General features: G+C 40.8%; 1 protein-coding gene across 1 annotated transcript in view; it reads right to left on the reverse strand.

Annotated features, from left to right (window-relative positions):
- Positions 1-4699: 4699 nt before the first annotated feature.
- Positions 4700-16198, reverse strand: part of LOC308364162 (venom phosphodiesterase CdcPDE) — a gene marked incomplete at both ends in the record, with an annotated part of 28939 nt that continues 17440 nt past the window's right edge. Inside the window, 7 exons of the mRNA XM_080837180.1 lie at positions 4700-4873; positions 10133-10289; positions 10930-11062; positions 12206-12283; positions 12402-12537; positions 12919-13073; positions 13370-13415. Of these exons, the coding sequence (XP_080693306.1) occupies positions 4700-4873; positions 10133-10289; positions 10930-11062; positions 12206-12283; positions 12402-12537; positions 12919-13073; positions 13370-13415 (879 nt within the window). The remainder of the gene's footprint in view (positions 4874-10132; positions 10290-10929; positions 11063-12205; positions 12284-12401; positions 12538-12918; positions 13074-13369; positions 13416-16198) is intronic.

A 16198-nucleotide genomic window follows, 5' to 3' on the forward strand; every position in this document is an offset into this window, starting at 1 on the left:
GGGGTGTGGTCACTGGAATTGGTGGAGAAGGGGAAATACAGTGCAGGATATGGTGGTTTGGATATAATGGTACCACTTTACAATAAGACTCCATTATAAATGGTTTATAAATGGTTTATAAATGGTTTATAAACAGGTTATTAACTAGGTTGTAAACCCTTTGTAAATCATTAATAAGCCCTTAAAAATGCGTTATAAACACAGTTTTTATTTGTCGATGCGGGCTCACCATTTGGGAAGATCCCCATCTTGGCAACCCACTGTCTATCCTATAACTTGCTCTACTAGCCCAATTGCACACTCCCTGCCATTCTTGTATCTGTTACTAGAGATTAAACCCCAGAAGGGGGGGTCTCACAACGTGCCCCCCCCCCCCCCCCCCCAAAAAAAAACAACAACTTTACAATAAAGCTCCATTTTGCCAGTTATAAATGTTTGTAACTGATTACTAGATGATGATGTGTTTCACACTTTACAATAAGGCTCCGTTTTGCCAGTTATAAATGTTAGTAACTGATTAAGAAAGTGTGATTTGTTGTGTAATGAGTAGTAAGCAGTAGCTTGATCTTGGATGGATGGATCATTTATTAATCCAGCCGGAAATCCCCCCCCCCCCCCCCCCCATATAGGCAAGATATAAAACTCAAGCTCCCTATTTGCCGTGGGCGCGCTGGTCTGTGACCTTCTGACCTATGGCGTCACGTCACTAGCTAACAAAGAAAGCACAATTAAATATTTTTTTTGTTCTATATCAGCTCTGGAAAACCAGATATGACCATAGTGTGCATCCCATGTAATTCAAATTTAAATTGAAAAAAAAATGGATGTTGTGTCTGGATGCTACTGGATGCCCTAAAATTTCCCTCTGGATTAATAAAGTATCCATCCATCTAAAATCAAGTTACTGCCTACTTCTCATTACACAACAAATCACCCTCTATTAATCAGTTACTAACATTTATAACTGGCAAAACGGAGCCTTATTGTAAAGTGTGAAACACATCATCATCTAGTTATCAGTTACAAACATTTGTAACTGGCAAAATGGAGCTTTATTGTAAAGTTTTTTTTGGGGGGGGGGGGCACGTTGTGGGACCCCCGTCATGGGGTTTAATCTCTAGTAACAGATACAAGAACGGCAGGGAGTGTGCAATTGGGCTAGTAGAGCAAGTTATTGGATAGACAGTGGGTTGCCAAGATGTGGATCTTCCAAAATAGTGAGCCTGCATCGATGTATAAAAACTGTGTTTATAACTCATTTTTAAGGGCTTATTAATGACTTACAAAGTGTTTACAACCTAATTAATAACCTGTTTACAAACCATTTATAAACCATTTATAATGGAGTCTTATTGTAAAGTGGTACCGATATAATATATATAGATATTTATGCATTTACAGGGGGGACTGTCAACCCCAACACAGTGCATACAACATAAACACATACATAAATCAAACAGATAACCGATATAGCTACCGGCACCCTAGGCACCTGCTTGGCCGATTAGGCCCCAATATCGACACCCTCTCCAGGCCCAAGCCAGGCCCCAAACTAGGCCCAGGCACTCAGTCCAAAGCTAAGTACATAGCTAGCTGTACCAAACAAAACACACAAAACAAGCACACAAAAACAGTCACAATGTACCAGGCACACAGACAAGGCACAAAGTCACAGTATCCACACAACTAGACACAAAATTCTGTCCTGCTCACTACACTGTCCTTTACAAAAGGTGTATCCATATTAGTATGCTCTTTGGACTCTCCGTAAACTCTTCTTATGATGAAAAAAATTAGCTTTTTAGTGTTTTTATTATTATTTTATTTTTCAGCGTAACGGAGGTTGTCTAGTTCAAATCTTGTGAGCTAGAATTTTGAACAGTCTTGAGGCCAGAAAAGGCCATCATGAAAGGAATATATCATGATGAGGACCTTAGTCCCTACAAATTGTTTCTAGTCTGGGTATTTCAATCAGTTTTGCACCATGGTAAAATAACCACACAGGCATTATTTTAAAGTACTACAGAGAATTATATTTCACAATCAGTGTAGTCAAAACATACTGTATATGGGCAATTCTACCGAATTCGTGTAATATGCAGTCCCTCAACTATAAAAACTATTTACAAAACAATTAGGTATTTAGGCATAGATATTTACTAATAAAATGTTATGGTCTATATACAGTAAATGCCAGAGTGTTAATGGCTAAACATATATATATATATACATATAAAAATTTAAATAAAATAAAATACCAATATATAAGTTCTACTGACCCACTGATGCTCACATTTTTGGTTATTTATTAACCATGTTTTAAGATTTATTTTAAATCAGTTAAATGAAGTTGATTCTCTAATGTTCTGTGGGAGATGGTTCCATTCCTGGGCTGACCTAACTGAGAAAACCGACTGTCCAAATACACTTTTTTTTTTAAGGAATATCACAGTCTCCTCTTGCTGCCCTTCGAGTAGCACTGGTTGCTGATGTTCTAAACTTGACTAGGCTGCATAGTGGTGGAGGGGCCAGGTTAAACCGGATTTTGAACATTAAACAGCAGTTCTTAAATGTTATCAGATTGTCCCAACTTAAAAGTCTGTATTTTTGGAGGACAGAACAGTGATGGTGTGAATTAGGTTTTTTATCAAGTATTTTGAGAGCCTGTTTGTAAAGAGACATGACTGGTTTAAGAGTAGTGAACTTTGCAGTAGACCAGGTGGGTAAGCAGCAGTTAATGTGAGATAAAATCAATGAGAACATGTACATTTTAGCAGCCTCAGTGGACATGTGATTTCTAAGATGCCTAAAGTTGGCCAAGGTGAATTTAAAATTTATTTTAGAGGACCATTTTTCAACGGTTTGGTTCTTTAGAGAATGTTTGTTTATTAATTATTTATTTTTCAACAAATAACTCAATTATAATTACAAAGAGGGAAATAAGCAACTTTTTGTCGCAACTTTCACTTGCGCCCGCAATTTCATCGCAACAAACAGCTAAAAACACCGCAATTTTCACCGCAACTTTTTGGAAAAGACCCCGCGAAATCAGTAATTTTTCGGCCGCAACTATCACAGAAAAGGCCCGCGAAATCCTGGGGGGACTGGATAGTGATAAGCTAAATATATACAAAATCATCATTTATAGGGTACTTTCTATTGGGAAGTAGCTGTCCCCAACCCAGCCATCTAAATTTCAATGCCTTTAAATAACACTTTTCAATTTTTTTAGATTTTTTTCAATGATTTAATTTCAAACATCTGTATGATTGGGTTGAAACAGAACTTGGAATGTTTAGATTTATTGTGGGTTTAATTTTTAAATCAATTAACTACACTCAAAAAATCATGTCACTACCGAAACACAAGAGTTTTAGTCCATTGGCTGAGCCTGTGTTTTAGCCACGACACTGCATCCCTGTCCTTCATGGTTGAATGGCTAAATCCCATAGTTTTTATATAAATGTGTTCCAAAGTCTGAAAATCGACGTGTAACCTTAAGAATTGTCACTACCGACACCCATGTTTTATTAAATGAAGTAAACCTTTTCATGCAAAATCTTATGTTTGTATGTGTGTACACCTCTTCAAAGATTAGTTTGCAAGCCGTGTGCTTGCTAGAATTATTTATTTATGCTTAAAGTTAGCTAGAATTGTCACTAACGAAACAGTCACTACCGAAACATATGGTAGTGACCAGATGATTTCGGTAGTGACAAAATGAAATGGTAAGTAGTTAAATACCATCATTTTTAAATAAATGTGTTGTGTGGACTTGTGTGTTGTGTGGCGGGCCAGAGCACCTTTTGGAAGATTTTGGGAGAGAAATGAACATTCATCCAACAGTGCAGTCACTACCGAAACATTGCAGTCACTACCGAAACAGATAAATTGAACTTGAAAATTTGGTTAAAATTTCATTTTTATGGATTTCATTGTGAAAACCTTCAAGAAATATTTGTAAAAATACTCTTTAGAGAAGGGAAGGAAACACAATCTGAACAGGTCAATAATAATACTTTTTTACTATAGTAAATGTGATGTTTTGGTAGTGACAATTTTTGGAAGAGGAAAAACACATTCTGAAAATACAATATAAAAATGGACTGTTCTTTTACTAGATATGCGTCCTTTAGATATGGTACAGTATACATACGGACAAAGTTTTGGGAATAAAACATAAAAAAATTAAAAATATTTCCGACGTGACTTTGCACCAATTCGGTAGAATGGCCCATATACACAAGCCAAATACCTAGCATCATAGTTTACAGATACCAGATACAGTGGTACATTCCTCCATCATAACATACAAGGGGAAGTCATGACTTTTCTGAGCAGTTCAAACATAAAACAGGAGTGTGAATCAGGAGTGTATGTCATTCTTACTTATGTCGAAATTATTACTCAAGAGTGTGAAATTAAGATTAACGGATTACATTATTTCCAATGTGCAAATACCTTTGTCATTCATTTAAGTGACTCAAAATGTTGTATTTACAAATGCAAGCAATCATTTCAGTCATGGTTTACTATTATTACTCATTTGCAGGTCATTCACAATCAAGCTAAACCAATGACATTAGTTACATATGACTGCAATGTCCCCAGTATTCTACATCATGGCCACACATTTCACCGATGTGAACCTGTATGTATGTATGTGTCTGTGTCTGTCTCTGTGTGTGTGTGTGTGTGTCTAGATCTTTCTGTGAATGGCTGCAGTGGGGCGGGTCTTGACTCGTAGTAGCTCTGGGATTGGCCGGCCGCTGTCTTGAAAAAAGTCTAGTCCAGTGATCAGTTCCACATCTCTCACCCGTGATTGGTGAAACCACATCAAGTCCTCAACCCACGTGGATTCAAGTTGTGAGCTCTGTAAAAGTAAGTTTGAAAACCATAATTGAATTAAGGTCTGAAAGCTGAAGTATGCAAAATGTTGATACAATTAATGACAACCTTTGATAACTGTAGTTTGTGAGATGGGTGGTTGTATTAAACTGCTGGCTATTAAATGTGGTTCACACATTGATTTTGTAAAATTTCTGTGCATCTATACATGGGGTCGACACATAGAATAGGTCTTTTCCATGTCACATATATATATCCCATGAATTTATCAAGTAAAAGCAACATGGGATAGAACACATTTTCCTCACCTTCAGTCTTCCATAACGATAAAGAAACAGGTGTGTATATTCCCACCTAACTGTAGCCTATTTAACGGGATGCTACGGAGCTCGAATCTCTGTGAAAGTTGTGTAAAACATGCAGGGTCTCACGCCAGTTAACCTAGCTATAAACCATACTTGATATCTCGTGCTTACGGAACCATCTCCACAGTTGGCAGTTGCTAGCGTGGGGTAATGTTAACTCATGTTAATGTGAACTCTTGTTTAATACACAGGTTTGTTTTACAATAAACCTTTTTATTACATAAAATACTTTATGTGGTTTATATAGGATGCATTTTGATGCATGGTTTGGAGTTGTTGTGATTGACTGAATGTGGCCAGGTGTAAATACTTAGGGTGATTAGTCATGTGACTGATGACCAGGTGAGGACAGAAAGTGTAGAAAAACGAACAAAGGCTGGAAGTAAAGGTGAGAGATCAGGGCCCATTCCTTGTTCGTAAGTCGATCAAATGTCCTATTAGCCAGCTTAAATTAACCCGATGATTGAAGTCAGATTGAAGTATCTTGGTTTCTCAAAAGCTGAACCGCACTCAAACAATCTTGTTAATTCAAACCAGTCTTCAGTTATCAGGATAATTGCGCATGCCCGTCCTACTTCAAAAGGGGGAAGCGTCGATCACCAAAACCATGAATTTCCAACAGTACAATTGCAAATAAACTCAAAGAAATAGCCTCTTTTTTCTCCACTGACGAGCAGGAGATGATCATAAATGCATATGAGAAATTTAAGAACATAATCATGGCAAAATCTAACATCGCCACGGCTACGAGGGCTAGACAAGAAGTTAAATGCATAAGTGTTGGGAAAATATATAGGCTAATTTAAGGTGCCTCATCACCCCAATCAATCAGATTATATTTATTTAAATGTGCCTGCTGGCAGTAGGCTTAATGAAACCCAAAGAGTATGAATTAATAGATACTTATGAGGATATGTACTGTATGCGCTTATGTATCATGTACTATATATGTACGTATGTGTATATACATATATGTGTAGATGACCATATAGAAGTAATCGTTTGAATATGTGTGTGCAAGTCTGTGTATGGGCGAATCAGTATGTATGTACTTATGTATGTATGTATAATTCATACACCCTGCTGTCATCCATCCCCGAGCATTAGTGTCCATTAATCATCCTCGGCGACATGAACATCCACCTAGACAATCCCAACTCAGCTGGCTTTCAGACCCTGGTTCACTCTTTCGACCTACAACAGGTCCCCACTCCTCAAACTCACAAACTCACTCGGAACTGCACCACGGTTACCCCTCTGCACCTCTCGGACCACTTCTTCATTTGCTTCGATGTTTGGCTCATTGAGCAGTCCTCTGTCCCCCCTCCGATGGTCTCGTTCCGGCGCAACCTCCGCAATCTCTCTCCCACCCACTTCTTCTCTCTGGTTTCTTATGCTCTTCCACCTTTATCTACTTTCTCCTCACTAGGTGTCAATGATGCCACAGAATCTCTCTGCTCCACTCGACCTACCCAGTCTCATTTATGGCTGAGTGATACCCTGCGAATGCAGCACTCCAATCTCAAAGCAGCTGAGAGAAAGTGGCACAAATCTGCAGCACCAGATGCTCTTGCAAGCTACCAGACACTGTTGGCCTCCTCCTCATCCAGCATCACTGCTGCTAAGAAGACTTTTTTAAATGACAAGATCAACGGTGCAACTGACGCTCGGAAACTATTCTCCACCTTCAAAACTCCTCCCCCAGCTACCAACTTCACTGCTGATGCCTTTGCATCCTTTTTCACAGAGAAAGTGGCAGCCATCGGGAAACAATTCAACCAACTGTCTCCCCTAAGGGCACAACCGTCAATGGCTCATCGTTTCCTTCTTTCATCCCTCTCGCAGTGAGGTCTCCAAAATCCTAACAGGTAGCTGTTCAACTACATGCCCCCTGGACCCCATCCCATCCAACATCCTTCAAGCCATATCGCCTGCCGTCTTACCGGCAATCACACAGGTGATTAATGCTTCATTTAATTCTTTAACATTTCCTTCCCTTTTCAAAGTGGTTTGGGTAACGCCGCCGCTCAAGAAGCCGTCTCTCGATGGAAAACTATCGACCGGTCTCACTTCTCATGCTTCTATCTAAAACCATTGAGAGGGAAGCTTCCAAACAGGTCACAGAGTTCCTGTCAAGGAACAATCTCCTCGATCCAAACCAGTCTGGATTAAAAATCGGTCATTCCGCCGAAACAGCTTAAAAACAGCTAGAGCAGAAGCTCAATCCTCGGCTCTCTTCCTGCTTGACTTCAGCTGCGTTTGACACAGTCAACCACTGCATCCTTCTGTCTATACTGTCAAGTATGGGCATTTCTGGCAAGGCGCACTCCTGGTTTGAATCTTACCTCACTGGGCACTCGTTCAACGTATCATGGCAAGGTCAGCTGTCTGTACCCCACCGTCTCATCACAGGGGTGCCCCAAGGCTCGGTGATGGGACCACTTCTCTTTGCCATTTACACCACCTCGTTGGGCCCTATCATCCGCTCACATGTTTTTTCCTATCACTGTTATGCCGATGATACTCAACTGTTTCTGTCTTTCCCTCCTGAAAAATCACCACCTTCAGCTGAACCTGGCCAAAACGGAACTGATGGTCTTTCCAGCCAAACAGGTCATCCACCACAACATCAATATCAACATTGACTCTTTATCTCCGCCGTACCTAACCCAGTATGCCACCCAGCTGGTGGTGCAAACCCGTGAGTTTCCGCCTTGACTACTGCAACGCCCTCCTAACGGGCCTGCCGGCTTGCATGGTGAAACCACTACAGATGATCCAGAACACGGCGGCGCGTCTGGTGTTCAACTAACCGAAGAGGGCACACATCACCCCACTACTCATTGAGCTCCATTGGCTGCCTGTAGCTGCTCGCATTAAGTTCAAGTCACTTATGCTTGCCTACAGAGTGCTTGCTGGTTCTGCTCCCACCTACCTAAATGCTCTTGTAAGGGCAGGATGCTGCGCTTGTCTAGTGAGCGTCATTTGGCACTACCGTCTGTGCAAGTTTGGCAATCCATACTATTCTCATTTGTAGTTCCACGTTGGTGGAACGAACTGCCTAGTACTACCAGAGCAGGGGTAGAAGAAGAAGCTTTTGAAGACCCAACTCTTCAGAGAGCACTTCCTAACTGGCACCTTGACTAGTGCTTAACTTGCACTTACAGCAGTTACATTCCTGCACTTCTTTTTCTTTTCTATGTCGTATTTCTATTTCTAAGGTTAAGTAGTATTCAGTGTTACACCAGGTTTTATTGCTCTTAGCTTGACTGTTCTTGTACGTCGCTTTGGACAAAAGCATCTGCTTAATGACTAAATGTAAATAATCAGAAATTGAAGCAGTGAAAAGAATGTGTGATTCTCTCTATTCTTATCTTGAGTCCACCTTAATAATTTTCTACAATAATGATATGCTATGGTGTACTAACAACACTGTCATATAATTATGAGTGCTTTTAACCCCCATGAAGTTGCAACCCAGCCATCAAGAGGACATGGGAGCAAGTAAAAACTAAGCACAAAAACATTATTCAGAATGGTGAGTCAATACAATATGTGCCATGGTAATGTAATAAACACATCCATATGTTTCTTAAGCGCCAAATAAACTTTAAGAACAGCACGGAATGCAACTGCTTTCCCAATCTTCTCCGCATTGCAGACATTGTACAAAAATGTACTACTCTCAAAAAAGCGCAAGGCAATGCATACAGTCTGTGAGACAGTCAATGCTCGGCTGCGGCGTGCGGTGTTTGCAATGTATGGCTCGAAAAAGGTCTTGTAAATAAATTATTCCTTGTCGGCAAAATTGATAGCGCTTGTATGGGAAGTCATCATGATGTGATAACGGATCTTGGCGATTTCGAAGAACTCTCTCCCTATAAAACGCTAATCTAACCAATATTGCTCCTTCATCAATGGGATCTCTAAGGAAGGGAGTGATGGAGATAAAGTCGAGACACTGGTAGTGACTTCAGAATATATTAATGAAGTGCCTTGTTTTAATATATACCTTGTATGAATCATGTGCTTGTTAAGCAGGAACATGGCTTTTCTGTGTTTCTGTGTGTGTGTCACTTAGATTATTAGGTGCCACTTCTGCATATGTGCAAGAGCATGTTTGGGTGAACTCGTTGGTGACAGGGTCGAAATGTGCTTTCTCGACCCTGGGAAGATCAGACAGGAGCAGGTTCAAGTTTATGGATGTGTTGCTATGGTGATTTTGCCAAACATGCTTTGTCGAACCGAAAAACCGGACTTATGTAATCTTATCCTGAAAATGATCGGGCTAGCTCAGTTAGACAGGTACGAGGAACAGGGCACAGGACTGAAACACATGGACAACAAAAACAACAAACACAGACCATATGGTGGCGACAAAAGGCCAATAAATGTCCCAATTTGTGACATGACCTCACTGTTTTCATAGAACTCTTGCGATAGTTACGTTGTTGCAAAAGGAATAACAGATGCTGTTCCATGCCTCATGCTCACACTAGATGCTTTCCCGGGAAAAGGCTTAATTGTAGAGCTATTCTGGAGTTCCGATAAGAAGCTTTAAACCCTCCGCTCTGGGTACAAGGGAAAACTAAAAAACGACTGAGAGTCTTAATTAAATAGTTTAGAACCTCATTTAGATTTGTCTGTGTGTGTTGATGGGAATTGAAAATACTCTATGGCATCTATCATCTTAAGGTAAATATCACCTGCAGTTTTGCAATAAAATGCAGAATCACATGCTATAACTATACAAATAACCCTTTGAAGGAGGCTATGTAGAACCATTTCCAGTGTGAGAACTCTTTCCTGGCAAAAGGCATAAATTGAGTTCCAAGTAGAAGCTTAAAAGCCCCCTCTGTAGGTACAAGGGAAAATCTTTTCGCCTAATAGGCTAAGAGTTTGCATTTGTATTGACTTACACTGCAGGACTCTGAGTTGTCTAACCGGTGAGGCACCAGAAAGGAGACCGTCTGGAGTTCCTCTTTACAGCTCAGCACAGGCTCAGAGGAGTTCTTGCAGCTTGTGAGAACTATGAAGTAGTGTGTGGGGACAGGCATCCGTGTACCTGAGAGATACCTGCAAAGCAACATTGATTTCACGACATTAAACAGACATGTGCAACAAGTGCAACATATCCAACCATTTGACAATGTGTTTTTAAGCTTATTCGATAAGCAACTAGCAACTAGTACTATGTCCAAAATGTTATGATATACCATGTGAAGGACAAATAAACACACCTGCCATTCTAACTAGCCTCCTAAGCCATGCACTATGCAGTTCTGTGGACCAGATTGGACCACTCTTCTAAAATGTAAAAAAAAAAAAAAAGCTTTCACAGGGCAACATTGTTTACTATGTCACCAAAATACATTAGTTAGCATGCTAGGAAGACTTTTATCAGTGCTAACTGTGCTGTTGTTGGTGTTTGTAAGGTTTAGAAGGTCTTTTTAAGTAGTTTTGTAAGTAGATTGCTAGTTTATCAACCTAAACTTCTAACTGCTGCTTTAACATGTAACAATATCTTGCCAGTGACTTGAGGAAAATATTGTACGCCCAGAAGGTCCAGAATATTTACTATTGTTAAAAAAATATATAACTTACTATTCGGCTCATGGCTTGTTACTACTAATACATTTTTTACAGGTGAACATGTGTTTTACATTCATTTCTTGTCAAGTATTGATTGTTAAGTATTTGCAGAGAATTCACATACATTTGGATCTGGTCAGCCGAGTCATATAGCCCATCATAATTATAATCAAACACAGGACCAGCGACCACATTCAATCCATTGTACTGCAAGGCATATTTCCTCAGCAATACAACCTGGAAGTGGTCCCATATTCCTAAAAGGGCAAAGGGATCCGGTGAATACATAATGTCAACAAGTGAATACAACAATAAGTGAATACATGTATCGACAAGTGTAGCAAGTAAATAGGTACGTGAGAAAATAAGGAAGAACATATTCAATTAAACGACAGACAGAGCTAATCAATGAGTATACACTGCATTCAAAAAGTATTCATATTCACATATTTTTTCACCTTTTGTTATGTTGCAGCCTTATGATTGTTTAAACAAATTGTTCCCTAATCAATCTACACTCAATACCCTACAATGACAAAGTGAAAACAGTTTTTTAGAAATATTTGAAATTCATTAAAAAGCAAAAATAATATTTTCAATCATTTAAAGGATTTTAGCACAAGGCTGCAACATATCAAAATGTGAAATAGGCGAAGGCATCTGAATACTTTTTGAATGCACTGTACAAGTGAAGGACTGTAGCAATTGCAATTTGGTTTCCGTGTGGTGAAAGGTTGCTTATATTTGAGTTCAACGGACTATAAAATTACACCCTTCCCTTCCATTCTCCTGAAGCACCAGATTTATTGGCTGGAATTGTTTATGGCTCGCTCCGAGCCTCTATGTTTCCAATGTACAGAGCCAGGACTGTGTATGATCACTGGGGTTTGTGTGAGCGTAAACACTGAACAGACAGCTATAGGACAGTGCGGAGCAATTCACTGAATTTGACAAATAGAACATGAACTTTGAATCACAGACTGCCACGGACTGCACCTTTTAGAGCAACAATATGTAACACATTTTCCATGAAATAACACATTCAAAATTATTTTGGTGGTACGCTGACTCGTAATACAGAGAATGGGGTCTGTGCCACTGCCACAGCATGTCTGGTGTGCCTAGTATTTCACCTCACGCAACAACAACTAGACCCATCTGCTAGCTATAAGAGGAAGCAAGTGCAGTATTATCTGTATGGTCATCATGGCAGAGGTGACTCAGAAACTGAGGAAGGCATTGTCGGAGGAAGCGAAGAAGAGAAAAAATGAGCGTAACCGAGTAAGAGCCAAAAAAGGAAAGGAAGCAAGTGGTTGAGAATCAAACTCATAAAATAAGTGAATGTGATTGAAAGAATGTGATTGAAAGAATCTCTTTTTTTTTTTTTTTACGTTGCTTACTTTTAAACTGATGGTACATGGGCACCACATTGCTCATGGTTAGTGCGTCATACTGTCCCTCAGCAGACTCGTTCAGATCTGGGAAAAACCACAGCAAACAGAGTCATTTGAAGGAAAATAAATGAGGAGTCTTTCAATGCTCCACAAATGAAACGCCTGAGTGAGTCTGGTTTTCATCTGTGCAGTGATTACATACTGGGTGGGTAGAGAAAGGCACGGGTGATGTTGCCAGCAGCAGAATACTCATCACATCGGGTACTCTGGTTTGCTGAAAGTCTAACATCAGCTCTCAAGCAGTCAGCTATGACTCCTGGAAGAGGGTCTTCACTTGCCTACAAGATTTGTGTGTGTGTAAGAGAGAGAGAGAGAGATTGCAAATCAGACAAAATATTAACAATGTCCATCTAATTCCCCCATTATTCAGGAATAATTAGTACGTTCATAATTAGTTATTGTTACATATTTAAAACAACACCTTTTTTTTACAGCTTTAGAGGTATTTTTTTTAAATAGGTAACTAACTACACAAATGGCAAAGACCTGTAGTTTTTGTGGTCGTAGTGGAAGGTCGGTAGGAAAACATAGTCATGGTCTCTAGTTGACTTGGGGAATGAAATTGAAACCAATTTAAACAATTCTGGACTCAATTAGATTGTGGTACAACAAAAACACACAAACCAAAACAAGGGTCTGGAACGGAAATGGATACTTACAGGTTTTTCAACTGTGTATGAGCTCCACATGGGCATTAGACTTGCATTGCTGTAGCCATTAATGAAGCCCTCGTGGTGGAGGAGGCAGTAGTTTACACCAGACTGCAGCAGTCTTGGCCTCCCGAAGGGCATGTGCTGCATCTCGGTGACCGATACTGAGAGGAGGTCAATAACACTTTGTCATTTCTTAAGTGAATTAGTCCCTCTTAAGCAGGCCTCATGAAAAGGTGTTACTCCTTTATAATGTGTATAACATGTTCTAAAAATACACAATAATGATTATTTTCTTTTACTGAATTACAGTCATCGCAATAATACTTTTGTGGAATTTTATTGAAAGTATATCCATTATATTTTGTTATGGATTGGTTTGGCTCTTAATGACTGGGTGGGTGGAATGCCATCATCCCCTCATGACTGTACCAAGTGAAATATATGCAGAGGTCATTACCTTGACTAGCTGTCAGATTCAGGCGGGAGTTGGGGTTGAACACACCCTATAAGGGATAAATGCACATTTACTATTTGCTCACACATTATATGACCTCCTGATGGCAGATGACTCCGGACTATTATCCATCCTCATCCTCCTCAACCTGAACGCGGCTTTTGACACCATATCCCACTCCACCCTCCTTGACAGACTAGCCTCCATTGGCATAACTCACACACCCCTAGACTGGTTCCGCTCATATCTCTCTGGACCTACTCAGTTCATCTAGTTAAAATCATTCTCATCCCACCCATCCCCCTCTCCACTGGTGTTCCCCAGGGCTCTGTCCTTGGCCCTATCCTATTCATCATATACCTCCTCCCACTTGGAATGATTTTCCGTAAATACAATATTCATTTCCACTGTTATGCGGATGACACCGAGCTCTACGTTTCCACCAAACCCACTTCCACCTTCCCACCCTCCTCCCTCTGTGCCTGTTTTACAGGAAATCAAATCCTGGTTTTCTTCCAATTTCCAAAAAGGCAGTCCTCATTGGCTCCAAACACACCCTCACCAAACACCCCAGTTTCACCCTCACCATAGATAACTCCTCGGTTACCCCCTCTCGTCAGGTTAAAAGCCTGGGTGTCGTCCTCGACAGCACCCTATCATTCCATACCCACATCAACAACACCATCCGATCTGCCTACTTTCACATCCGCAATATCAACCGCCTCGGCCCCTCACTCACTCCCAACACCGCCGCAATCCTGGTTCACTCCCTTGTCACTTCCCGCCTGGACTACTGCCATTCCCTTCTCTTTGGTCTCCCACACAAAAACATAAACTTCAACTGGTACAAAATGCTGCTGCCCGTATCGTCACTAGGACGCCATCCATCAGTCACATCATCCCCGTTCTACATCAACTCCACTGGCTTCCCATTAAACACCGCATTAACAACAAAATCCTCCTCCACACATTTAAGGCAATCCATAACCTTGCCCCTCCATATCTCTCTGACCTCCTCCACATCAATGTCCCTACCCGGTCTCTCAGGTCTGCCTCCTCCATCACCCTGACCGTCCCCCGAGCCCATCTGTCCACCATGGGATCCAGAGCCTTCAGCCGCTCTGCCCCTCACCTCTGGAACTCCCTCCCCCCTGACATCAGGAACATTGGCCCTCATTCTCGACAGCAGTTGGGAAGACTTTCAGAAGGAATTCAGAAGGAACTCCACTTCGGTGGATTTAGGAAAACATTTGCCATTCTCCATAGTTTTTTCACCTCCGATTTCTTCTGAACGCGAAATAGCAGTCGTAACTCTTCCGGAATCTTCTCAAATGCGATTCCACGGGGCCATCTTGTGGTTATTTGAGGAATCGCGTTGAGGAATGACATTTGAAGAAACTCCGTGTTAAAAGGGTGAACGGTTGAATCTGTGAAAACCCGTTGGTGATTGCGTTCACGTCAACTCTACAGACATCCTCGGATTCAAATAATTATGATAATAATAAATACGAGAATATTTGTATCATTAACAATTTGGTTTCACATTTATAGTCATAATTCTACGAGGTAGTATTTATTGTTACATGTCTCTATTGCTCGTAGCTTGACTGTTCTCTCCCTTGTACGTCACTTTGGATAAAAGCGTCTGCTAAATGACTGAATGTGAATGGACACAAACACTGCAAATGTAAGTGAATAAATAAATAAACACTAAACCCAATCTCTAAGACCTAGGCATGCACTTACTGCATTTTATACTCCTACTCGTGACCAGTCTTCACACTTATGGTGGCCATTTCGATGTACAGCACTGACTGCATTTTATACTCCTACTCGTGACCTGTCTTCACACTCACACTCACTTCACACTTCACATTTCTCGATTAAAAAAAAAAAAGTGACTACTTAAATGTGTTTTACGGACTTCGGAAGTTCAAGGTAATAAAAGAGCTCCACCTTATTAATGACGATTTTCATTAGGAACCAGGTAGGCTCTATATAATCTTATTGCAATCTTAGATAATTCAGAACAAGCTGAGTGCCTCTTGACTGCTGCTGTGTGTATCTGTATGTACTGGCTTGGTTTTTACTATTTTAAAACTAATACTACTGTGAATACTGCTTGAATACTCATTGGATAGGCAATCAGGCAACTTCCTGAGGGCAATCAATCTAGTTTCACTCAGTCACTTTCTGAATTGCTAGGACACACCTGAAGGTAATTAGTCTCCTTTGTCTCTGCAACTGCTGGGCGGGTCTTCAGCCGGACGCAATCAGTGAATCTGCTATTTCAATAGGACTGATACTGAAGTGTCAGCCCTCGTGTTGAGCCCTTTTCGTGTGAAGACATTTTCGGGTAAAGACATACAAGTCTACCTGTGCAAGTCCACCGAAGCAAGGACACGAACAAGGTAAACCTTTCAAACCAATACAAAAATTTGTCTTTCTAGTCATGTGTCACAGCAGTATCTCTGTTGTCACTCGCTGTCACAAGAGGTCCCAGCGCACCAGAAGGCAGCGCAACCTGGGTAACCTCCGCTCATTTCAACAAACCTCATCTGCTGTAACCTCCTTCTCTGTTGGCCTGTGGAACTGCCAGTCTGCAGGCAACAAAGCCAACTTCATTTCAGGTTATGCCAATCACCTCTCACTAGGGCTCTTAGCTCTCACTGAGACTTGGATCAAACCTGAAGACACTGCTGTCCCGGCAGCACTCTCCACTAACTACGCCTTCTCCCATACATCTCGGCCATCTGGTCGTGGAGGTGGGACGGGGCTGTTGATCTCGGAAAAACTGGAAATTTACTCCACTGCTGTCTTCAAACAGGTATG

This window comes from Sprattus sprattus (genome assembly GCF_963457725.1).
Source record: "Sprattus sprattus genome assembly, chromosome: 4".
NCBI classification, from domain to species: Eukaryota; Metazoa; Chordata; class Actinopteri; order Clupeiformes; family Clupeidae; genus Sprattus; species Sprattus sprattus.